At 48.3% G+C, this 26,971-nt stretch overlaps 1 protein-coding gene across 1 annotated transcript in view; it reads right to left on the bottom strand.

Moving 5' to 3' along the window:
- Positions 1-5,171: 5,171 nt before the first annotated feature.
- SPOPL (speckle type BTB/POZ protein like) overlaps positions 5,172-26,971 on the bottom strand; it is a 30,708-nt gene continuing 8,908 nt past the window's right edge. The window contains exons 3-10 of the mRNA XM_066575166.1: positions 26,819-26,970; positions 25,578-25,705; positions 20,442-20,619; positions 20,309-20,364; positions 16,861-16,983; positions 8,628-8,770; positions 7,358-7,411; positions 5,172-5,771 (exon numbers count right to left, since the gene is read on the bottom strand). Of these exons, the coding sequence (XP_066431263.1) occupies positions 5,627-5,771; positions 7,358-7,411; positions 8,628-8,770; positions 16,861-16,983; positions 20,309-20,364; positions 20,442-20,619; positions 25,578-25,705; positions 26,819-26,970 (979 nt within the window). The 3' untranslated portion in view covers positions 5,172-5,626. The remainder of the gene's footprint in view (positions 5,772-7,357; positions 7,412-8,627; positions 8,771-16,860; positions 16,984-20,308; positions 20,365-20,441; positions 20,620-25,577; positions 25,706-26,818; position 26,971) is intronic.

Genomic DNA, 26,971 nt, shown 5'->3' with positions numbered 1-26,971 from the left:
TTGGCCACTTTAGCGCTGTGAGCTGGTAGGCGGACCCCGCATGCTCGCCGCCGCTCACCGCTATTTTTCATAGTCCTACTGAAATGAATTAAACGGCGGTGTGCAGCTGCATTCATTGCTGAACGCTCTGGACTTGCTTGGGGTCGGTGGAGGTCCCAGCGGTCAGACCCGCAGGCCGCAGCTTCTCCTACACCAGATTATCTGTGCCTGGTGTAAAGACTACAATTCCCAAAATGATCGTTACAGTAAGATCTAGGCTTCGAATGAGTGATGAAGAAATGGTGGAAGATTCCAGCTCTGAAGCCTGCAGAAATATGAATGGAGCTCTGGGCTGCGATCATTCGTAAAATAGTAATTCTGTGTAATTGGATGTATTCACAAAGTGAACCAACAGATTTGTTTTTCTGTAAAATGATGCAAATGCTGGACCTGGGCGTTCAGGGCGCTGCCCACCTCAGCAGGTGGCAGCATATCCCTAGCATGCACAATCACTTCCTGATGGGCGGAGGTCCAACTGGAGGAACCACCACTGATCCTTAGGCCGAAAGCACAGCACTAGTAGTTAAAGGGGTTTTACCCCACAAAGACATTGGATGATACATGTCCGAACTCAGGGGGTCCAACAGCTGAGACCCCAGCAATCACAACAGTGGGAGTTCACAAGGGGCATTTGGGAATGGCGCAGTGGTGGGCATGCTCAACTGTCGCTCATGTGACACAGGAAGATAGCCAGGCACAACCACATGAGTTTCTATCCCAAAGTAGTTAATGGAGTTGAGGTCAGGCATGTATACTACCACTCCAACAGGGGGATTCAGGGACCCCTGTTCTTGTAATTATTGGAGGTCCCAGCTGCAGGACCACCAGCAACAAGACATTTATCAGCTATTCCGTAGAGGCCTTCAGTGAGAAAACTCCTTACGGCAATGGGACTCCTTGTTCCCCTGGACAGTGAAACGTCTGCTCACTCGATGTGAAGGGTACGGCGACACGACAGGTGGCCAGGAGCACCTGTGTGCAGAGGAACGGCCAATAAACCTTATAAAAAGGCCCACACACAGGGTTTAGTTGTGCAAACCCACCAACAAGAGAGGACCGGATGTGTATGGGGGGCAACTCAACATTTTAACCCAACAGATGGGGAAAAAAAGGAATCAGGGATGTTAAATTTCAGACCTGATCCTTTTATTACCTGGGAGATAAGTCATCACCAGAGCGGTCTGCGGCTTGCCTCCCTAAAGACACAAATCCTCAGCCCAGCCAATTGTTTGTGTGTGAAGGGGTACGGGCACCTTAAATTTACCTGATTCATAGATAAAAACTGCTGACCAGTTTCTGTTGATGTGAACTATTACCGCGCTACAACTATGTAGCAGCGCGCTTTCTGACACGGTTTTTGACATGACAGTTGCTAAAAGCATACCCAAGTATATGAACTATGAAAACGTCCCGCGCGGCACGTACATGAGGCAGAGCGGTTCGGTAGGTGCGGTGGGTTGCCCCTGCTGGGTGCATGTATAGCCAAACAGCCTCCTCTGATGTGGGCGGTATAGTAGGAGTCATCCACGCATCTCTAAAATCTCCTGCTGTGCCGTGAGGTCAGATACAGGAGAGATCGTTTATCTGCGCATACGCCGGTATCTGGCCGCACGGCGCAGGCATGAAATTTCACAGAGATGCATGGATGACGCTTACTATGTCAACCACGTCGCAGGACGCTAGCGGCAGGCTTTTTGGCTATACATGCAGCTAGAAGAGAGGGCCGGCCGCCCACCGGGTCGTTCCGCCTCGTTCACGTAAGTCCCGATACTAAGGAATGCTTTTATCCACAATCATAGCAAAAACCGCGCTGGAAAGAATGACGCCACCTAATTGTACCGCTGGTCATAGTTCACAGTGACAAAAACTGAGGCTTCATTAAAGGGAACCCGTCAGCGGTCTGCGCCCAGAACTTATAAGGGACTCATGGATTGTTTCATGCATGTAGCTGCAGAGGTTGCACCACGTGGCGTCGTGAAGACGGAATCAGAAATTGTGGAAAAGCCCTTTAATTGACAGAATTCTTAAATGATGAAAACGGCCTTAAAACAAATGACAATGGTCACAACGGAACAACAATCTGCTCTGCTTAAGACTTCAATACTTCCCACATGGAGAACATATACAGAACTAACGTCAACTACCGTGTCTGCAGACAGAAAGCGGCCGCCGAATCCCCCAAACGGTCAAAAGTATATTGCACACAAAATAAAATCAGGAAACTTCTATTCAGATTGAGAAAAACTTCTGTGAAACTTTTTGTCTTAAAGTGCATAATCAGAGTGAGCCCGCGCATGGGCACCGCCCTCGGCCACACGTGGGGTAGTCACGGGTTGGAGGGCGCAGTCCCTGGGCCACACATGGGGCAGTCCATGGACCACACATGATGTAGTCACTGGTTGGAGGGTGCAGCCCCCAGCCACACGTGGGGTAGTCACTGGTTGGAGGGCGCAGTCCCCGGGCCACACGTGGAGCACACCCCTACCAGAGGGAGCAGTCACCACCCACACGTGGGGTAGACCCCGGCCGGAGGGCGCAGACCCCAGGCCACACGTGGGGCAGTCCATGGACCATACATGATGTAGTCACCAGCCAGAGGGCGCAGTCAACGGTCACACTTGGCGCAGAAGTAAATGTACAGAAATGAAGCACTGAAATGTAGCAGAGACTGTAAACAAGTAAAGCAAAAACCCGGACTGGACTGATCCCTTTGTGTCTTTTCAAGACATAATAGCGGGGGAGGAACGAGTGCAACCCAAAGCATCACTAGGCCACGGTAACCCACTGCCGGCCATTCTGCACACATTTGCCCTTAGGATAATGGATTTAAGCATCTTCGCTCGTTGGACGCTGAATGAACGCAGGCTGAGAAACTGTAGTTTGTTGTGGAAAGACCAGAACGCCATTGAAACCGGCCGCTAATCAGACAGACAGTTGGCTAAAATGGGCAGTGTGGCATGAAAGGGGCTACTTTACAAATAGTCCATAAAGGAGTTGCCTACCATTTCAGGGTCGGCAGTTTTCCCCAAAACAGCGCCACACGTCCGATATTGCAGCTCAGCCTCGTTCACGTGAACACTGCAATCACGCACACAGCCAAGGATGGCGCCATTTCTGGGTAAAATAGCAAACACTTCTTTCTAATTCTGGACAGAGCTTTTTAAAAGGGCTATACCGACTGGTAGCGGCCTATCCACTGCTAGATTGGTGGGCTGGGACCCCCGGCAGCTAGGATTGGTGGGCTGGGACCCCCGGCAGCTAGGATTGGTGGGCTGGGACCCCCGGCAGCTAGGATTGGTGGGCTGGGACCCCCCACTGTTAGGAAGACTACGGCATCCTTGTCTCCCAGCCAGAACACCGCATCACAGATGAGTTTGAATAACTTTGTTTCCTTTGGAAAGCAGACCTTTGTAAAACCTTTTACATTATGCTAATACCAGCGGTCCCGGTCTGGTGGGCAAACTCAGACAGTCTCTTCTGGGCGGAGTGTTGAATACACCCGCCCACTTTAGCTGCAGAGTACCTACCTCATCCGCGGAGTGCTTTGATTTCTCACACATGTGCCAGAAGTTTGTTCTATACATCTGTGTCTACGCCGGTGCACAAACTTCAGGCACATGTGTGAGAAATCAAAGTACTCCGCGGATGAGGTAGGTACTCTGCAGCTAAAGTGGGTGGGCCTATTAAAAACAGCTCCGCCCAAGAGAGACTGTCTGGGCCAGCCCACCTGCATTAGCATACAACACGGGAGACAAGATGTTCTACAAGGGTCTGCTCCTGTACTTCGGTTAGTAGGGTAGCAAACACCAATGGACCCCCTTTAACTTGCTGAGCACAGCCATTCAAACCTTCTCATAGCTGTGATCCTGTGGCTGGAGGGGGCACTGGGGACCCTCATCCTGGCGAACAGTGGGGGGTTCCCACCAATCTACAACGTGTTACCAATCCAATGGATAATTGCTTCAGGCTGGAATAAGTTGTCCTCATTTGTCAAGCTGTTAAATATTCTATTCAGATCTTTCTTAGCGGTGGCGGCCATATTGATTATCCAGCTTCCCAAAAACAGATCTCACAATGTGGCGGCCATCTTTTCTGGACTCTGCTCATATTCCGACTGATTTGCCATTCCAGAGTAGAGTAACTATGAAAGCTGGGAATGAACATGACACTAAATGAATTGACATTAAAGACAACCGGTGGCCAACTATACTCTGTTCTGGTGCCTATAGTTTTGGTGATGTGACCTCCAGGGAGCCTCTCTTCATACTCGCCTGGTGCCCTGTTCCTGCATTGACGTGACTCTTCAGAAGGCTTCTACAATAAGTCATGCTTGCTGTAAAAAAAATATTGACTTTGAAAAAGGACAACGCAGAAACGGTGCACTGGGCGAGTGTGAAGAGAGGGCCCCTGGACATTGCCTAAACTATAAGCACCCCAACTTAGTTTATGATGTTTAAGGTTGATGAGAGGTTCCCTTTAATGACCATTCCAAAGCTGGCAACCTTACTGGTAGTCAACCGGCTAATCGAGAAGAACACGGCTGAACATACTACTAAACTACTTGGCGGGAGGGGACTTCTACGCACCTTATGAACAGGTTACCAATTCAGTTTAGGAGAAAATAGACACACATCAAAAAATTACATGACACGAGTTGATAGTATTTTTGTCAGGGCTCAACTCTACGGGGACCATCTGACAACTCTTGGCCATCAATGGATCTTGGCGAGAAACAACTGATTAAAAAGGATTTATTATTTATTATTTTGTTTTACCACTGGATGACTATGCCCCAAGATAAGCAGAAGTGTGAACTGTCCGACTGTCCTGCCTCACATGTAGAGAAGAATTCAAGAGGTTTACCTATAAAATCACCAAGATGGGTCATCATAGTGCAACTGGTGGGGGACCTGACCAATGCCGGGAGTGCCTTTGAACAAGTGGCAGAGTGGTTTGGTTGGATCACTCAACTTATGGAAAGAGCCAAGCGAGTCTCCTTCACTTCTCCGCCAGGAGCCCTCTTGCTCTCGGGATTGGTTGGGCACGGCCACCTGTTGTACTTTCAAGTTGATATGTCAATGTCTTTAGACCAAATATTCTTTAATGGAAGAATCTAATCAGAGAAAAAGGTATTTTGGTCTTAGCCGTTTAATGATAAACACTAAGAGCTGAATCGAGACCTACCCTTCCAAAACACATAATTGCCAATATTCTCGTCGTCGTAATACGGCGCTAGTGCAATCCCACAAAGCCTGGTCACATGACAAGGCACGGTTTGTTAAAAATTATACATCTCATAAAACGATAGCAATACAACGGAACAACTGGCAAACATGACAACCGAGACCAGATTTTATAATTTAAGGCAATTTAGTGAATACGAGAACAACCTGTTGGGTTTAAAGCTGTGGATTTGATGAAGTGATCCATCTGCAAAGCAAACGTTAGATAGGCCCTCAGGCTGGTGTGCGCACAACTGGAGTGGGGAAGAAACAAAATAAAAAGCTTCAGCTCGTGTGGAAGGTAAAACAGTTCTGAACACTGACTGTAAAGTCCTTGATGGGTGGGACAATGCTTCGCGGGTGACTTAAGACAACTTTAGCCGTTTTCTTGGATATCCGAAAGGCAGACACTGTGCGCATGCGAGTGCTCGGAAGGCTTCTGCTACTAGGTGTGGATGTGATTGAATCATGGATTTCCAGCCGTCTGTCTCCATAACGTCCATAGATTGACTGGAAAATTGAAGAAATTTAAAATAACCCAAATGGTACAAAATGCACCAAAAACACCACAAATACCAGCTATTCTTTCCTTAAAGGGGTTCTCCAGGGAGACCGAATCCTGCAGTGTTGGAACCTCCAGTTCTGGCCCGCTTCCAAGACCCGGTCACAGAGTATGGACACTTTTCTTTGCATAATTAAGTCACAGTACGGATAGAGACAAAGAAGGGGGTGGGCTTCATTATTAAAGTGTGGAGTATAGCCAGTTCCCTCAGATGACATGACTGGCACGGAGTCCATACCACATTACCCAATGAAGGCAACAGGCTGGAAGTGGAGATTTTGACATCGCAGGTCTGGTTAAGGATTCCATCTACCTGGACAACCACTTAAACTTATCCCCGGTCTTAGAACAGTCAAAACTGCAAGAAATCTACAAAAGATGATGCATCTCAAAAGCTCGGCCATTACAGCTTCCCTCCGCACAATCCTCAGATCTGACTGGCTGTAAGGCAACTAGCTGCAGCAGTAGCCCTTCCCCACCACTCCATAAGCAAGAGGTGGCAGAGCAACCCAAGTCCCAGCCCTCAGCTGAAGCATGAAGACAGAAGGGATCAAAGATAATCTTATGTTCCTTGAAAGACGTCTACAAGACTGGTTAATCGGGTGGAGCACACAGAAAGCAGGAAGGAACGCCAGGTAGGAACTTTTCTTTTGTTTACTTTTAACTTTACTATTTCTTTAGATTAGGGCAGAATCAGGCATACACTGTTCTCGTCTACAGGCTTTACTTATATAGTGCAGAGCTGAACTACATTTAGAGTCTTAAGGCCTTAACACAATCGCACTCTTTAAATCAATGTGTTTTTAGTCATTAGGACTTTTTGTAATTTGTTTATATTAAAAATTTCAGATTTTTGATTTCTAAGCTTGTATTGTTAAAGGACAGAAATCTTAGTAAATCCTGACAGCTCCGCCTCTAGCCTGCTCCCCTGTTGTGAATGTATATTCACTGCCTTTTCACTGAGCCATTACAAAGGGCTGTATGGTAGGGGAGAGCAGAAGAATCTATTACAGAGGGCTGGAATTCACTCCAGGTGAATATTCTACGTTTAACAGTGAGGGGAGGGGGCCAGCAGCAACTCAGAGGATGAGATAGCTGTGTAGTATTGAGTGGGCGTGGTTATGCTACACAGCCTCTGAAAGAGGAGAGGCAAGGCTAGGGGGAACTGAGCTTGTGTGCCTTCGTATGAGAGCAGCTGATTAGTGCTGACAGCACTTCTCAGCAAGAAACCTAAATGTAAGAGAACCTGCAAACCCTGTATGAGGCTTTCTAAATACTCGACAAGGAAAACTTAAAAAGCAAAAACCGATAAATGTGTGGGCTTTGATTTTTCATGCACAAAAGGTTTCTGAAGCCTTTAAACGATATGGCTGCAGTAGCTGAACATACAGAATTGGACTTCCGTTTGTGTTATTTTCACATTCCATTCAAGCAAATCAGATCTGACAGTCTGAATACCACCCACAGACACAGTGTAAATTCACTAATTCAAGGTTTTTGCCAACTTATAACATTTATAAAAACCAGCACTCACCCGCCATTCCAGTTTTTGCCGTCCTTGCAACCCAGTTGCCTGAGAACGCTACATCTGCAGAAGATACATAACACAAATGAAAAATCCCCAAACAAGCCTTTATTCCCTAAAAGGTGCGTTCATGGGGACTCAATTAACCCCACTGAACCCAAAAAGGATGTAGTTTAAAAGTCCTGTGTAACGAATCCCAAGAAATCAGCCTGGCTCTTCCTGAAGTGTGGGCAGCAGAGGACTTGCATGCACATCTATGCTCTATTCACTTTAATGGGACCACTGGAGGTTTACAAGCTCCGCCATCATTGCTGGACCCACTGGAGAGAATGAAGCAGAGGTATACATGCGTGTCCTCCAGGGTCCACTCTTTGGGTCAGGGTCAGCAGTCAAACCCCCACCATTCAGCAAGTTCTCTCTTATCCTGTGCATATGCTGGGGTGAGAACGCCACAAAAAAAAAAAAAAATATATATATATATATATATATATATATATATATATATATATATATATATATATATATATATATATATATATATATATATATATATATATAAAAATTAAAAAAAAAAAAAAAAAAAAAAAATCGACTTTTAACCCTTTCCAATCCAGTTCAGATTTCCCTGCATATAGCCCAGCGTATGTATAGGAGGGGGTAGCTGTCGGCCAACAGCCATCTAAAGTGTAAGACCACCGTAAAAGGGGTTGTGCCGAGTTATAAAATGATCGCCTATTCACAGGTAAGGGGATAACTAGGATCAGCGGGGGGTTGACTGTTGAGCCCCCACTGATCCCAAGAAGAGGGGTCCACAAGTGCTCTCCTGTGAATGGAGTGGAGGTCACAATGGGAGTGTAGAGATTGCCAAGAACTTGCACTCACCAATTTCCATGGCTCCGCTGAATTTATTGGAACAGCAGTGCACATGCAAGACCTCTGCTCCCCTCACATGGGGACATTTGGAGACCCCACCAATCATTAAGTTGTTCCCTAACCTATTGGTAGGACAGAACTTTATAACTTGGCACAATTCCGTAAGGTTGATAGTTTCTTATTGCCGATCACCTGCAGACTTTTTTTTGAATAGCCCTCCAAAGGGTGAAGGCGTCACGCATGTCCTACAGACACATCTGATGGACCATAACATCCTCCAAGCTCTTTTGGACAATGAGAGGGAGGGGAGCACAACTTTTCATATGAAAGCTGCATTGTGATTGGCTGCTTTTGGCAACGAGACCAACTGATAAATGAGGCCCCAGGTCATCAGCATATCACTTGCCTGTTAATGAAGTCTATTGCTTGTGCTTTCAGCTGCTCTGCGCTGTGCAAATCTGCGAGGATGAGGACGTCGGCAACATTCTCCACGGACAGACTATTGCATAGGGCCTCTTCACATAGGACTTTTAGCCGTTCCAAAGCATACTGAGGAAAACAGTAACAAAGCTTTGTTACGAGTCGTAAATCACATGACATGGCTAGAAGGGCTCACATAAGCATATTTTCGGTCCGCATTAGGCGCATATTTGGAGTGCATAAACCACATTGAATACCCAAATGCAAATCAAACATGCGTTTTTTCACATGCATATTTTACGTGCGTGAAACATATCGCAGTATGACCGTTTGTGGACCATATTATAGCCCGAAATAGACGACTGAAATAATAGGGACTATGCAAACATGCACGGTACAGGAGGATCCGCATCGATGGGACCTCCTTTCAGGATTTCTTGCACATGTAAATACGCAGTGATGATTGTGTTTTCACCTCCATGAATATATGCAGACAGCTCAGTCATGTCTATGCTCAGCGTATGACCACAACTAAAGAGGCGCACACCCGCGTGCGCGAGTCCTGCATGACAGCAGGTCACCACTGAGGAGGAAATGCAGTTTTCCTTTACAGAAATGAAAGTTGTTTAAAGCTGCGGACGCTTTGAACTCAATCGGATTGTTCATTTGCCGCTCGAATCCAAAACGAAGCAACGATATAAGAGTAGAAGAGGTTGTGGATGTCTGTCCTGAGTGTTACAATATCACATGTTATGTCCCCGATTACTCAGGAGGGTCGGTGATCCCGGATTATTCCCATTGCCAGATGAGTCAGGAAGGAATTTTCTTCCTCTAAAATGAGGAAAATTGGCTTTTACCTTGTTGGGGTTTTTCCTTCCTCTTGGGGGTAACGGGCTGAACTGGAGGGACAGTTATTTTTCATCCAATGTTAATCAGAATCTACTAAGCCCTTCCTTGTATCCATCAGCAGCTCTTACAGAAGAGATCCGCAGAGCATATGAGCTCCACGAGAAAGAGTTATACAAAGAAGTGATGGAACAATGCGCCACAGGGCCAACCACCGGAAGACAGCTATTCTATGAGTCACTATCAGGACTTGCAGCATGATGAGATGCAAGCCAAACCACAATGCCTGTGATATGGGGGGTATGGAGGCTCTAGTACCCTGTCGTACCACCTCTAGCATGGATAGAAGATGTGATACAGGAGGCATGGAGGCTCTAGTACCCTGTTGTACAGCCTCTAGCTTGGTTACACAATGTGATACGGGCAGGGATGGAGGCTCTAGTAACCTGTTGTACTGCCTCCAGCTTGGTTACACAATGTGATACGGGCAGGGATGGAGGCATACAGGTTCTATATGGTATTCTGCTGCATATCACCCCACATTTGCTGTAACTGAGCCTCTAGATCTTGTAAACTTGCAGGCTGTGGAAGATGGCATCAAAGATGGTCCCAAACATGTTCTACTGGTGATAAATCTGGAGACCGGGCAGCCACGGAAGTGTGACAATCTTGTGGGGGCTCCTGTGACCCCCTTGTGTGCGCAGCCGAGCATTATCCTGCTGGAAGCCGCCATGAGAGGAACACGTTTCTAAAGTAATGGATCCAACAGATTCCTATCCGCTCTTGCTGACAACTTTATCTTCCAGAAGGTAAAAGAGAAAACAAGGGGATCTGCTATCTTGGACCAAATTCTTACCAACAGGGAGGGAATGGTTGGGGAAGTAAGGGTGGCTGGGACCTTAGGAGGCAGTGATCATGATATCCTTGGATGTTGGATAACAAGGGGAGGAAGACCTGAGAAGACTCAGACCTCAAGGGTGGATTTCAGAAAGGCAGATTTTACTGAGCTCAGAAAGAGGAGAGGAAGAATCCAATGGCTGGATGTTCTTAAGGACAGAAATGTCCAAGAAGGTTGGGAAATATTGTGAAATGAGATTCCCAAAGCACAATCGTTACCAATCCCTAAAAGAAGGAAGAATGGGAAGCATTTAAAGAGACACGGATGGATGAACACAGAACTTGTACACATGCTAAAGAGGAAGAAAATATGTTTATCAAATGGAAAGAGGGGGGATATCTAAAGAAGAATATAATGGGGTCTGCAGAAACTGTAGGGCAAGTGTCAGAAAAGATAAAGCTGATAATGAATTGAGGCTTGTAAGAGAGGCCAAAAGCAATAAAAAAAAGCAAAAGAAAAGTCAAAGATGCCATCATATATTTACAGGATGAAAATGGTGAATTGGTGAAGAATGATGTTGAGAAGGATGAAGTTTTAAATTCCTATTTTGTATCTGTTTTCTCTTAGAAAGTAGATGGAACATCAGCTGATCTTCCCTGTGCTATTGGGGGAATAAAAGAATGCAGGCTATCTGTAAGCAGAGAGATGGTGAGAGAACACTTAGCTAACTTACATGAATTCAAGTCTCAAGGTCCAGATGAATTACATCCTAGGATACTAAAGGAAGCAGCAGAGGTAATTGCTGAACCACTTGTCATAATCTTTAAAAAAAAGTCCCAGAGAGCAGGAGAAGTCCCATGAGGTTGGAAAAGGGCAAATGCCCCCATTATCAAAAAACAAAAAAAAAAAAAAAAGGGAAAAGGTGGATCCAGGAAACTACAGGCCTGTGAGCCTGACTTCTATACCGGGAAAGATCTCTGAACAAATTATTAAACAGCATGTATGCAAGTACTTGTATGAGAATGGAGTAATTAACCAGAGCCAGCATGGGATTGTAACAAACAAGTCATGCCAGACGAATCTAATGTCCTTCTATGACAGAATCATCAACTGATCAGGGAAATACAGTGGATATAGTATATCTTGACTTTAGTAAAGCATTTGACAAAGTATCTCATACCATACTTATTGAAAAAAATGACCAAATATGGGATTGACAAGACAACTGTTAGGTGGATTTACAAGTGGCTGAGTGATCGTACACAAAGAGTGGTCATAAATGGCTGCTCATCCAAGTGGAAGAATGTATCAAGTGGGGTACCACAAGGCTCTGTCCTGTTTCTGATGGGAAACTGGTCAAATTTGCCGACAACAGAAAGCTAGGAGGGATAGCTAACACTAGGGAAGAGAGAGAGAGAGTATTTAAAAAGATCTAGACAAGCTTGAATAGTGGGCGGCGACTAACAGAATGGTATTTAATAGGCAGAAATGCAAAGTCCTACATCTGGGCAAGAAAAACGACAAAAGCACATACAGAAGGGGAAGAATTGGGCTAAGCAGCAGCACATGTGAAAAAGACTTGGGTATACTAATAGATCATAGACTGAACAGGAGTCCACAATGTGATGCAGCAGCCAAAAAGGCAAACCCAATTCTGGGATGTATTAAGGGAAGCATAGAGTCTAGATCACGTGAGGTCATTATCCCCCTCTACTCTTCCTTAGTCAGACCTCATCTGGAATACTGGGTCCAGTTCTGGGCACCCCACTTTAAAAAAAGACAGACAAGTTGGAGCAAGTTCAAAGAAGAGTTACCAAGATGGTGAGCGGTCTGCAAATCATGTCTTATGAGGAACGGTTAAAGGATCTGGGAATATTTAGCTTGCAGAAGAGAATGCTGAGAGGAGACTTAATAGCGGTCTACAAATATCTGAAGGGCTGTCACAGTGCAGAGGGATCAGCCCTATTCTCATCTGCACAAGGAAAGACTAGAAGCAATGGGATGAAACTGAAAGGGAGGAGACACAGATTAGATATTAGACAGTGAGGGGGATCAATGAGTGAAACAGGTTACCATTGGAGGTGGTGAGTTCTCCTTCAATGGAAGTCTTCAAACAAAGGCTGGACAAATATATGTCTGGGATGATTTAGTGATCCTGCACTGAGCAGGCGGTTGGACCAGATGACCCCGGAGCAGCTGATGACCCTGGAGGACCCGATGACCCTGGAGGGCCCTTCTAACTCTACCATTCTATGAGGCTGCAGGATGTCCTGAACAGATTGCTGAACTGTCATTGTCCCTTGTCCCACACCACTAGGGATGACAGAGGTCACCTTGTGTGCCCTCATACATCCACTGGTCCCAACACCTCCTAACAGCCTGGTCAGATGCTCCTCTGCTGGTGGTATGTAGGGGCGTCCGTGGGACCAGTGGATGAGGACACACAAGGTGACCAGGCTCAGGACGCCCCCTACAGACCACCAGCAGAGAGGAGCGTATGACCAGAATGTAAGGAGGTGTTGGGACCAGTGGATGGGGACACACAACACCTCCTTACAGTCTGGTCAGACGGTCCTCTCTACTGGTGGCCTGTCAGGGGGTCCTGAGCCCGGTCACCTTGTGTGCCCCCATCCACTGGTTCCAACACCTCCCAACAGTCTAATCACCTCACAACTCCCATCACTTGTGTATCTGCAGGATGAGTTTTGCAGCAGAACGATGACTCCTCCTGCGGGTCGGATTGTGTTTAGACAAGGATGTATATAAAACACTCGAAGGTTTTAGGCATTTGTGAAAAAATGCTGCAGAGTAAAAAAGGTTTTCAAAAATAAAAGTGTGACTATTCTGACAAAAACAAAAAGTGACGGAATAAAAAGAGGAACCTAAAAGGCCATCAATCTTGCTGTGACTTTACCTTCACACCAGCATCAGGTCTTGCAGATGCAGTCCAGGCTTATTCCCACGGGCGAGAATCTCATGCGAGATTTGTGGATTGAGATACACCCAAGGCCTGCATGAATGTGAGAGGCATTCTTTTGGATGGACTTTTACACATGCGCTGGTGTGCGCCCGCCCGACGCAATGTTTTCTCGCTGTGTGAGGAGGCGTTTCGCTGCGTATGACAGCGGTCCTGGACTGTGCACGACAGCGTAGCTCGGGCATGCTGTTATGTGCAGCCTTCCAGTTTTGTTTTCCCCCTCTGCCGTATGTAATTGCGTATGTACAGCGTTGAGTACGCGAGATTATAGTGCGCAATACACAATAAAACAGAATATGCTGCATTCTCTGTGCGCAATATATATGCAAAGGTGCATGGATCCATGAAAATCAGTGTACTTTCATCATATCCATTAACCGCTTATTATGCGTGTGTAATACACAATTACATTCTGCTCCTGGGGGCCTGCGTTATTCACATGAGCGATACTGCGAGGAAAAGAGCGCATTCTATCTTTGGGCTTCCAATGGGAACTTAAGACATTGCGTCGCCTTCGCCTGCCGTGCGATGTGCATGCCAGTGCAAGGTTTCCCGCTGAGCGCAATGGTAAACACGCGGCCAAGGATCACAATATCACAGACCTGATAGGCATTTTTTTGAATGAAAAACACCTCATATCAGCATGAACAACGTACATTGGCAGCGCGATATCGGGGGGAAGGTAGCGCCAGGAATTTGTAGGATTACAGTCTGGTGTGTGATAATCATATGTAGGTTGAAATACAGTCAGTCATTAACAAACAGAGACAGCCATGTAGGAGGCACAAACTTGCATGAAGAACCACCAAACTCTGCTACAAAAGGTGAGGTTGTGGAAGACAGTTCAATGTCACACATTATTCACCATGGCAAAACTGGGCACAGCAACAAGATACAAGGTAGCTACACTGCATCAGCGAGGTCTCTCCCAGGCAAAGAGTTCAGTGCAGACTGGGGTTTCAAAGATGTTCTGTTCAAGCTCTTGAGGAAACAGAAAGAAATGGGCGACGTTGAGGACCGTAGACACAGCGGTCGGCCAAGGAAACTTAGTACAGAAGATGAAAAACACGTTATGCTTATTTCTTGTCTAAATTGGAAGCTGTCCGACAGTGCAAGCAGCTCAGAACTGTCATAAACCAGGGGGGCCCAGGTACACCCACCTACTGTTTGGGGTAGAGAAAAGTGGTCTTCATGGAAGAACCTCAGCTACACAGCCATACCTTCCATGTAGAAACAAGGCCAAGTGAATCAACTATGCACACACACATAGGAACTGGGGTGCAGAACAATAGCAGCAGGTGATCTGGACTGAGGAGCTACAATGTGGAATATTTAGCTTTAACAAGAGCCAGTTTGTTTGGTGAAAGGCTGGAGAGCAGTACAATAATGAGTGTCTGCAGGCAGCAGTGGAGCATGGTGGAGAGTGGTACAATAATGAGTGTCTGCAGGCAGCAGTGGAGCATGGTGGAGAGTGGTACAATAATGAGTGTCTGCAGGCAGCAGTGGAGCATGGTGGAGAGTAATATAATAATGAGTGTCTGCAGGCAGCAGTGAAGCATGGTGGAGAGTGGTACAATAATGAGTGTCTGCAGGCAGCAGTGAAGCATGGTGGAGAGTAGTACAATAATGTCTGCAGGCAGCAGTGAAGCATGGTGGAGAGTAGTACAATAATGAGTGTCTGCAGGCAGCAGTGAAGCATGGTGGAGAGTAGTACAATAATGAGTGTCTGCAGGCAGCAGTGAAGCATGGTGGAGAGTGGTACAATAATGAGTGTCTGCAGGCAGCAGTGAAGCATGGTGGAGAGTGGTACAATAATGAGTGTCTGCAGGCAGCAGTGAAGCATGGTGGAGAGTGGTACAATAATGAGTGTCTGCAGGCAGCAGTGAAGCATGGTGGAGAGTGGTACAATAATGAGTGTCTGCAGGCAGCAGTGAAGCATGGTGGAGAGTAGTACAATAATGAGTGTCTGCAGGCAGCAGTGAAGCATGGTGGAGAGCAATATAATAATGAGTGTCTGCAGACAGCAGTGCAGCAGTGAAGCATGGTGGAGAGTAGTACAATAATGAGTGTCTGCAGGCAGCAGTGAAGCATGGTGGAGAGCAATATAATAATGAGTGTCTGCAGACAGCAGTGCAGCAGTGAAGCATGGTGGAGAGTAGCACAATAATGAGTGTCTGCAGGCAGCAGTGAAGCATGGTGGAGGGCAGTATAATATTGAGTGTTTGCAGACAGCAGTGAAGCATGGTAGAGAGTAGCACAATAATGAGTGTCTGTAGGCAGCAGTGAAGCATGGTGGAGAGTAGTACAATAATGAGTGTCTGCAGGCAGCAGTGAAGCATGGTGGAGAGCGGTACAGTAATGAGTGTCTGCAGGCAGCAGTGGCGCATGGTGTAGACTCCGTACAATAATGAGTGTCTGCAGGCAGCAGTGAAGCATGGTGGAGAGTAGTACAATAATGAGTGTCTGCAAGGAGCAGTGAAGGAAGGTAGAGGCTTCTTACAAGTTCAAGGCTGCATTTCGGGACAGAGTTGAGGATTTGGACAGGATTAATTGTGTCCCCAATGTGGAGAAACACGACAGACACTCCATCATGCAGCATCATCAGGGAGGCGTCTTATTGGCTTTGAATTTATTCTGCAGCAAACAAACAACCCCCAACATTCGCCAATGTAATTAAGAACAAGGTGCTGTCCCTGAAGAGCCCGGATCTCACATCATCCAGTCTGTCTGGGATTACATGAAGAGACAGAAGGATTGGAGCGAGCCGAAGATCTGTGCTTAGTCCTCTAAGAGGTCTGGAACCTCCCTGCAGAGTGCCTTCAAAAACTGTGTGCAAGTGTACCTATAAGACCTGATGAAGGTGAAGGGCGTCACACCGGATATTGATGTTACATTTCTCTTTTCTTCCATCACTTTGCATTTTCGACAGAAAAACACACAAAACTTAACCTTTCTATTACAGGAAGCATGCTCACCGTGCAGCATTGCCTGCACAGCACTGTTTATATAGACTCCTGGGATAACTAGCTTCCAGTAGGGGGCGCTGTGGAGGATTATTCCATCATTCATTTGCATAGTTTACTCCCAGGATGCATTGCATGGCCTGGAAGGCTCACTACACCCCTTCGATGCTCTCCACAAGGAGAAATGTTATCCAAACTCCAGGACTCGTCAAGAACAACTGTGCCCCCACCCTTACACAAACCGGGAGTGCAGAGATGAATGGTGTACTGTAACTGACAAGAAGGCTGCCCCCTACAATCAGACAGGAGCGCTGCAGCGGGGAAGATCTCGTCTTGCATCCTTGAGTCCATTCTAGCAGCAGAAAGGGGCAAATCCAACCCTACTTCTCCGTACGGAAACGGGCGGCTATCCAAACATTTATCAAAGCAGAGTAGAAAATTGCGCAGAGTTTCATGAACGCCAGATAGCTGGGAAATCTATAAACACTGGAGGGGAGGATGAAGAGGACCTTCACAGCAGAGGATACTGCAAGACGTTCCGTCCCACTAGAGAAGATGTGAAGAACTACCAGCACTTCCTTGGCATCTGACTTACTTTATCTGCCGCTGCCAACAAGTTATCGGCCATCTTCTCCAGGTTGGCTGCTCTTCCTGTGTAGATGTACCCCATCATCTCCTTAAATACTTCTGGTTCCATGTCATGAATGTCCACTCTGTTCTGTACCAAAAGAGAACATATACATTCGGATCAGAACCACGATGGACGCCATTCTGTATGGTGAGCATTTCCCATAATGCCCTGCCGGCAGCGGCCCAACCCTATAGAGGCAGATATCAGAGATCGGGCTGTGGGCGGTCGTTGTTAACCCTCTCTTGCTGGGAACTATTAGACATCCAACAGAGTAACCGGTCAACTTTCCCGCGGCCCTGAATGGCCCCCGTTGCTCCCACATCACTAAGAGGCGCTGATCAGGCGGTTCGGTCACCATTAAAGCTGCACTGGAGGCCGTCGCCTGGCCAAGTGGAAACCAAGGATTTCCATGAATTCAGAGAGAACAGAATACGGACGGGGCTCCGAGGGATTGTTGTGGACGAGCTGTGACATTTACATTGTGTACAGAATAGGCGATTCTGAGCGTTGTGGCAATGTCCGTATTAGCCCAGTCTATACAGTCCTCATTAAAAACCCCTCCTGCTTTGTCGCTAGCGGAAGAGGAAATCCGTCTTCACCTCACTGCATAGCAGTAGATGGCATCCAGCTGCGTCGGCACCGTTCTCACTAGTTTGGCTGCAGGCACAGCTGTTGCCATTATAACCCTGTAAATCCTCTCTGCCAGGATCTTCACCAATCTCAGAGCCTCTGCCCCAGGCGGCGCTGTTCTATGCTGCAGACAGCCTCTCCCCTCGCAGCGCCTGCTGCCCACCAGACCCGATGCACTTTGTGTCTCTGTATATTAGGCTGTGACATACAGTACTGTACAGCCGAATCACTGAGGCAAAGACAATGCTCCGGGTCTGGCGGGAAGCAGCCCTCCGCAGGGGACAGAGCCGCTGTGAGGAATAAAACCAGCAGAGGGGGACAAAGTTAAAAGTTACATATTAATACAGTGCAGGCACAGCTGGAGCGCCCTCTACTGCCTCCTCTGCTATGCAATGAACATGGATTTCCCTAGCAACATCTTCACATTCTATTGTCTGCACATTGACTATAGGGGGCGCCGTCGTGTCCGAGCTCCATTTAGCAATATTTAGAGATAGGCTTTACAGCAGAGTCAGGGGCCACAGACGCAGTGAATAGGAGAAGGCTTAATGACTTCTATGCTAGTGTTGGGGTCATGTTCTGTAACCATGCAGAGGAGGAGGTAAGCTGTGACTATTGTGAATGGTGGGTCCTGTGTTATCTATATATAGGTGTCTCCTCTCAGTGTAATCCTGTCTGTACAGGGAGGGGAGGAAGTGAGCTGTGACTATTGTGAATGGTGGACCCTGTGTTATCTATATATTGGTGTCTCCTCTCAGTGTAATTCTGCCTGTACAGGGAGGGGAGGAGGTGAGCTGTGACTATTGTGAATGGTGGACCCTGTGTTATCTATATACAGGTGTCTCCTCTCAGTGTGATCCTGTATGTACAGAGAGGGGAGGAGGTGGGCTGTGACTATTGTGAATGGTGGACCTTGTGTTATCTATATACAGGTGTCTCCTCTCAGTGTGATCCTGTATGTACAGAGAGGGGAGGAGGTGAGCTGTGACTATTGTGAATGGTGGCTCCAGCGTTATCTATATACAGGGTTCTCCTCTCAGTGTAATCCTGCCTGTGATGATAATGAGATGACAGCTGAGATGTTTTCTCTACAGAACAGGAATAGTCAGACTATTATACTGCAGAACAAATTTAAAAAAAACAAAAAACTTCAGAACCGAAAGTAACTGATTTGTTTCTGTAAAATTAAAACCTGCCGATTCCACGGGTAAAACTGAACAATAGCGGCGCGGCTCATTTTTAAGTTATTTCACCCCTTAGTGACCAAGCTTTTTTTTTTTGGGGGGGGGGGGGGGTTTAAAAAAAAAAAAAAAAAAAAAAAATCAGAACTCCTTTACTTCTCCATGAAGGTCGCTGTACGCGGCTCGTTGTTTGCCGGACGGGTTGTATTTCTCAATGGTCCTATCTAATGTACTGAAAAACTATAAAAAAAAGTTCCAAGTGGAGTAAAATGAAAAAGAAAATGAAAATTGCGCCCTCTTTCACATCTTTCGGTGCGTCTTGTTTCTATGAGTCTACACACTGCAACAACAATGGCCTGATGACGTTATTCTGCGGGTCGGTACGATTACTGCCAGACAAAACTTGTATCGCTTTTTTTGCTGCACTACTTTTTTTTTTTTTTCAAAAGCATTTAATTCTTTAAAAATGATTTTCTGCCGCCATCTTCTGCGCGCAATTACTTTTTATTTTTCCGGCCACATAGTTGTGCGGGGGCTCATTCTTGCGGGACGTCCTACAGCTTCCATTGGTACCATTTTGGAATACATATCACTTTTTGATTACTTTTTGTTGCATTTTTTCTTGGAGACAGGGTGACCAAAAAAGTGCATTTCCGGCGTTCTTAATTTCTTTCCCGGACACCGCTCACCGTGCGCGGTAAATAATGTGTTACTTCGATAGATCAGACTTTTACGGACTCAGCGATACTAAACATGTATTTTTGCTTTATGATTTTGATTGTTTTAGTCCCACCAACGGCCTGTATAAACACGGCTCACTAATTACATCTTACTGGTGGATGATCTGCAGTGTTTCCGCCACGTGGAGACATCCCCTATATGTTACATAAACCTACCCTTATAATGTTCAGTCAGCGCAGCGTGTAACAGTGATTGCCAAATAGTTGCACAATCACTTGTTATTCTCTTCATTAAGCAGGTTAATGGCGAGCCGACTGGATGAATTGTATCGGCAGATTTAAAAAAAAACACAATACAACAGCGATTGGATGACATTCTCCATAACTGGAAAACCTTACGTGGCAGAAAAAAACGGACATCATATCTGAATTCAGCGCACGAACGTTACTAGAATTCGCCAATCTGCTTATTGGTTACAAAAACTGTGTTGCACAGTGTTATTAGGCCTTGTGGTCAGTGTGCAGGGATGGAAGGAGGTGAGCTGTGACATCAGAATACTATTAGGCCTAGTGGTTGGTGAGAGAACTGCAGCATCTTAAGATTATTAAAAAAAAATTAGATTGTGGCATCGAAAGTTAAAAACAAAAAGATTTGTGAAAAGTTGATTGATACAGCAGGCCGTCACAACATAATTACCTCCGCCGTCCCTCCAGAGATCTCACCGCAATGAAACTATAGATGGACAACCCTGCCTGGCGCCATCTAAAGAGATCGGTAGGAATGACGGCAGAAGCGCGGCAGCAAGTTACGCAAAAAACAAACAAGATTTTCCTATTCAACAATATAGTATTAGAGGACCGCGCCGGACGCCACCGGGAGACGCACTTCTCTCCCCGGCACAAAGCTGTGAACATTAGTACCTTCTTGCTCTCTTCCATCTCATGCTCGAACATCGCGCTGAACACTGGAGATCGCGCTGCAAGACAAGGAGACACGCGGTCAGAGTCGCTCATCCGGGAAAGCAGGAGACGAGGCGGCGGCTCAGGTACTTACCTGCAAGGATGGATTTGTGAGCTTTAAATTCCTGGCCGCCTACATACAGGCTGCAGTCTGTAAACCTGGTGGTCTCCCAGAGGTACCCCATGTCCTCCGCCAGGTGGCATTCTGGCACCTTCAGGTTGTTGGTGCTGGACTGCCCTGATATGTTCACCGAGTCCTGGACGACACTCACCTGGAAGAGCAGAATTCGGTTACTGTCTACGAATACAATTCCGGTTCCATTTATGTACGGAGCCCAGTGCGGGGGCGATCTGCGGCTACAGGGGCAGATTTATCGTCTAGGGACGTATTCACAGCCAATATTCTCACAGGGTGAATGGCATCGCGGCACGAGGGATTGTCACGCACAAAATGGCATCGTGTTTCAATAGGAAAAATGTAACAAATACTAAATCACAAGTCGCATAAAAAATCACATCTGCGAGCCGCCAAAATCACATCTGCCAGCCGCCAAAAATCACATCTGCCAGCCGCCAAAAATCACATCTGCCAGCCGCCAAAAATCACATCTGCCAGCCGCCAAAAATCACATCTGCCAGCCGCCAAAAATCACATCTGCCAGCCGCCAAAAATCACATCTGCCAGCCGCCAAAAATCACATCTGCCAGCCGCCAAAATCACATCTGCGAGCCGCCAAAATCATATCTGCCAGCCGCCAAAATCATATCTGCCAGCCGCCAAAATCATATCTGCCAGCCGCCAAAATCATATCTGCCAGCCGCCAAAATCACATCTGCCAGCCGCCAAAATCACATCTGCCAGCCGCCAAAATCATATCTGCCAGCCGCCATCTCTGCGAGATCCCATAGAAAATAATGTTTGAGATCGCCAATACGATAGCGCCCGTGTAAACACAGTGGTACTTCTTTCTAACCAGATGCAAGAAGGAACATTTAATCCCCAAAGGACTTGGCCTGAAGATCCCACTCTGCACACCTAGAATACACAACGTCCATGCCGTCCAGGACCGAGACTGCGGGACCACCTTCACCACGTCTTCTACAGCACCAAGGAAAAGGCAAATCCTAAGGAGCACACTTAGGCCTCATGTCCATGGGGAAAATCAGGCCCGCCGCGGATTCTCTAGAATCCGTAGCGGGTCCCTCCTTTCCCGCAGACATGAGGCTAAAAAAAAGATTAAACTCACCTGTCCGGACGCTGCGGATCTGCCCTCCGTCATGACCGGATCTTCTTTCTTCGGCCCGGTGGATGTGCTCGACACACAGGCAGTGACAAACGCGCGCATGCGCCGGGCACGTCCGCCAGGCCGAAGAAAAAAAGATCCGGCTGCGACAGAGGGAAGATCCGCAGCGTCCGGACAGGTAAGTTTTAATTCAGCTGCGGGTGTTCCGCCGATCCGGACGGCTTCCATAGGCTTCAATAGAAGCCTGCGGGAGCCGTCCCCGCGGGAGACCGACACTAAAATGGAGCATGCCGCGGTTTTTTTCCCCTGCAATCCGCACCTGGAGAGTATATTTGGCACCGCTGCATCCATAAAATTCCGATCTATCATGAAGTGACGCATTATTTATCTCGCACGCAGAACGCGCGGCTCCATTTTGCCGTCTCCAAGAAGAAACGCAATAAAAAGCCAGCAGGGTCATTACTCCAAAATGGTCCAGCTGAAAGAACCGGCCATGCTGCCAGCCGCCTCAGCCCCCGACCGGCTCCATACGATCCCCGCGCCCCCCATAATATAACTCTGTGTCCTGGGGCATGAAGGGGTTAACAATCATTGGAAGAAGAGGGCTGCTGCACCTGTAATACAAGGCGTGTTCCGTGTGCCGCGTTACCTCCGTATGGAATAATCCCCCAATAACCCCAACGCCGCGTTTGTCTCTCTTTTTAATGACATCCAAGCGATTCCCGGGTTACCGATTGGTTGGGCCGCCGCGGATGGTGCTCGCCCAGAGAGCAGACGGTCGCTGCATCCCACCGATTGGTTGGGCCGCCGCGGATGGTGCTCGCCCGGAGAGCAGACGGTCGCTGCATCCTACCGATTGGTTGGGCCGCCGCGGATGGTGCTCGCCCGGAGAGCAGACGGTCGCTGCATCCTACCGATTGGTTGGGCCGCCGCGGATGGTGCTCGCCCGGAGAGCAGACGGTCGTTGCATCCTACCGATTGGTTGGGCCGCCGCGGATGGGGCTCGCCCAGAGAGCAGACGGTGGTGCTCGCCCGGAGAGCAGACGGTCGCTGCATCCTACCGATGGGTTGGGCCGCCGCGGATCGTGCTCGCCCGGAGAGCAGACGGTCGCTGCATCCTACCGATTGCTTGGGCCGCCGCGGATGGTGCTCGCCCGGAGAGCAGACGGTCGCTGCATCCTACCGATTGGTTGGGCCGCCGCGGATGGTGCTCGCCCGGAGAGCAGACGGTCGCTGCATCCTCTCCGTCAGCCACATAATTGTATTGAGAACAGATTCCTCCTACGGCTCATTTAACTTGTCTAAATGGAAATGCGATGCGCGATGTTTGCGCCATGTGGTCCCGCCGGCCGCACATCAATTATTCCCGCACGCCGTCACATCACATAATTAAGTTGCAATCTCACTAATTTCACACGTTTTGAGGAGACGCAGATCAAACGAAGCGCATTAGCGGTTAACGCATTCGGAAGCCAGGAAAGCTACTGAATCAAGGCATGTCGGCGCCGAGACCATGTGACCGCGGCCGAGACCATGTGACCGCGGCCGCTCTCCTGCTCCGACCTTCTGCACTCGCCCCTTTTATGAAGCTCACAAATTGCTTTGCTGACAAAGGGTAGAATGTTCCTCGCAGACCGAGTGCGAGAACGCAACCGCGTAATCACCGGCCCACGGAGAGCCGACCAAACCACATCCAGCCGTAACCCCCTCACTGCCGGGACTGGGCCTCAACCACCCCATTGTGGAAGGGGTGGTGCCGTTCACCAGGCAGGGGATAGCCTTCAGATCTGAGGGTCCGTCAGCTAGCCACATTGATCCCACGAACAGGGGTTCGGCGCTTCCTGAAGTGAGGGCAGAGGAGCTTGCACATGATCCACGGGTCTCAGGGGCCCAATTACTCCAGCAGTCAGTCTCAGCGGAGCTAAAAATCGTATGACGCCATAAGCCATGCCATGTTTTGGTGGCAACCTTAATCAGAGCCCCGTTCTTGGGATCAGTGGCGGCCCAGCAGTCGGACCTCCGGCAACCTGAAAGTCAACTTCCTATCACGGCACCCCTTTCATTTTCATTACTCGACACCCCAATGCCCAACGCCAACCCGTCAGCCATTGGCTGCAAGAGAAAGTCAACTGTGGTGAATTAAGCAGAAGATAAACTTACTAACGGGGTACGGGGGGCGCGTTGTATATAAGGTAACACATCAGTCTAAGAAGACCCCAAGAATTCCCCAAGAAATACAAATGCTGGCACATTTTCTCTGCTTTGTGTCATTCCTCTATTATTCCTCCTGGAAGTGTGAAATTGGCGTTACCATTGTCAGTAGACCGCATTTCTGCACATCGATATGGTCAGCCCTACAACAATAGCCACACCCAGTTGGCTGTTTATCAATACATTTTCAGGTAGAAAAACAGAAGGAAGATGCGACTGCAGAGCTCTAAGACCTCATTTCAGCAGATCCATGTTAGAATCTGACAACTTAAAGGGGGTTTTCCAGACAAATAGGTCATCAGTAGTTGATCTGCCGGGACCTCAGGTGATCGGGGGCCACTGTCAGCGCCACAATAGGCAGGCGTCACAGTGGAAGCAGATGACTCCGATCGGTGTAGCGGCCGGCGCAGCTCTCGATTTCAATGAGACCCCAGCCTGCAATGTGCTGGCCACTACACAAGGGGGAGCCATTTGCTTCCACTCTGACTGTGGGCTCCCGACTGACTAGAAGGGTCTGTCCCGACAGCGGAATTAACCACGGAGTTCTCCATGTGAATTCGGCCTCTAAAAACCTTTCTGCAGAGGTTTTTGGCACGGATCCCCGCACAGATTTAGCAGTTCTCAATGGGCAAAACCCACGTGTGGAATTCCGATGTGGGGAAAAAAATAAAAAAAACACGTTTCCTCGTCAAGAAGGGACTGGTCACTGCTCGAAGCAGAAACGTGCTGGACCGCCACATGTGGATTTTGTCCAGGACTACGTGTGAATCTGCTACACAAAAAAATGCAGCCGAGACGCTGATTTGGACACAATTTTTAGAGACTGAATTCACAAGGAAGGTTCTGCCACCTAAACCCGAGCGCCCTCTGAGGGCCGCAGGTTCAGAGACTGAATCCACGCCCAAAACTGAAGCGGAATTCCAGCAGGTGAACGAGGCGCGAGGCGAAATACGGCGGAAGAGTCATCGTAGGGAATACTAGGATTTGCCAAAACATGTGGCCGCTCGTCGTGGTCTTCACTGCCTGACCGGTGTAGCACAATGCTGACCCAGCGCTACATCTCACTACCGCTTCCCTAGAGTCAATGGGCGTCCTTGACTAGGCAGGTGGTCAGGTGCTACAGCACACGGGCCCCTGGGGGCCACGGAACATGGATTTTAATTTTGTGTCCCCTGTAAGAGAGAGTGTAAAACCCAATCGCTAGATGAGAAGCAGGAATCCGCTTTCTGCGCCTCCGAGTCCCGCTGCTATGACTGAAGTAAGAAAACGCAAGTTCTGGAAGGACGGTCCATGCGGAAACGCACTTAAAAGGAGGCAAAATACGGATCAGCACCTAAACCTCCTGCAGACGACCCCCCGGATGATCTGCCCCGTCGTAGCAGGAGGCGGCCACCTTCAGTCTGCTTTCACACAGGTCGTCCTGCCAGAATCTGCGCTTCCTTGCATCAGTCATAGTAGCACTCTTTGTAATTGGACTTCAAAACTCTCTTAAAGGGCCCCAACACATAATAGAAGGCCATGTTCCGGGGCCCCCAGGGGCCCGTGCAGCGTACCACTGGGTAGTGTATCCATGCCTTCCTATTCCAGTACAGTACGGTTAGGTACCTCTAGGACCCCGGTATGATGTAGAGCGCCGGACAGCTACATCCGGTGTTACCGGCGCTGGAAAGGAATAATCAGAATAAACTTTATTTGTATGGCGCCAACTTATTCCACAAATTAAAAAGAAGTCAAATCAATTGAAAGGGCCCAAGAGGAGCGGCGGCGGCACTCACCTCGCAGAACAGCGTGAGCTTGTCATCCGGGAGGAGGCCGTTGGCTTCATCCAGTAGGAAGTCTCGCCGGATGAATTTCTTGAAGCCCCAGTCCTTCCCTTGGACGAAGCGGTACGCTCGCTGACTCTCTGCGGGACACGAAGATGACATCGTAAGAGCAGGAAACAGAAGACTGAACACACGATATACAGGGAAAGGTCTGATCGCCGGGACCCCGACTGCTCCGACCCCAAGAACGGCACACCTGAATGCCCAGTGCGCGCAGGCAAGACCGCCAACCCATTCACTTTGATGGGACGAAGATTGCCGAACGCGGCGATCTCCGCCTGTCCCATAGAAGTGAGCGCATCACCTCTCCAGTCACAGGGCTTCTGGGGGTGAAGTTCTTGGGGGGGTTCCAGCTGTGAGACCCCCAGTGATCCCTCATGTACCCCGCCATCCTGTGTATATCCAGTGTATAGGCAATAAACATCCTTAGTGGTAAAACCCCTTTATGCATGGAAGAGTGACAACAGCTTCTCTAGCGGCAGCGGCCCGTGGACGGTTTTCTCAGCCTTACTCGCCGTTGCGGCGTCCTCGGCATTATTACCTGCCAAACATTGAAATGAATAGCCGACAGTGCGATCCATGAACGGGCCGGGACCACCTGAGCAGGAGAGACTCCGTGGGTGGAACGGATACAAGACCCCACATTATGGGCCGCCCCAGGTGCGAGGACGTGCCATACATGTTACCGCTGCAGCCAATCACCGCCCTCAGCAGGCAGACGCTGCGCTTTCCGTCATCGCCAGCAGCTGTACTTACCTATATTCTATCACAAACCTCAACATGAACCCTAGTGCAGGTATAATGCTACCCCAATAAGTGGCTGTACACCAGTATCCTGCACCTATGCCCTGCTGAGAAGTGCCATCTGTGCCAGCGGTAAGTATGGTCGCCGTCGGTGAGGTGTGAATCAATCTCTCCAGTGCAGCGATACGCTGTACTTCCTGGCACCTCCAAGGCTGCGGTCGTCATCCCCATGCAAAACCCTCAAACAGCCCCGGCGGCGCCGACCCTGACAGTCCTAGCAATGGTTGTTATTGGGGGTGTTTAGGTAACAGGGTCACTAGAAAGGGTAGGTGGCTATGAAGTGAGTGAACAGCCAAAAGAAAGAGGGGAAGGGGTGGGCAGGGGGTCCTATTAGGTGCAGCCCAACAGTCCGAATCCTTAAGTAGACCAATGACAAGTGGCACACTCACCCATGGCTTTTGTTTCTTCCCGCCTCACATTTAAAAGAGAGAACTTAAACTTTGCTCGAACTTCACTTTTCGGACAGCTGACCAGCAGGAGATACAGGGACAGGTAGTCTTTGCTCTCGTCATCCAGTCCTTTTGGGTTCACTCGCAAGCACC

Source organism: Eleutherodactylus coqui, chromosome 8 (assembly GCF_035609145.1).
Source record: "Eleutherodactylus coqui strain aEleCoq1 chromosome 8, aEleCoq1.hap1, whole genome shotgun sequence".
Lineage (NCBI taxonomy): Eukaryota > Metazoa > Chordata > Amphibia > Anura > Eleutherodactylidae > Eleutherodactylus > Eleutherodactylus coqui.
The sequence above is the reverse complement of the archived record's forward strand: the minus strand, read 5'-3'. Positions and strand labels throughout refer to the sequence as shown.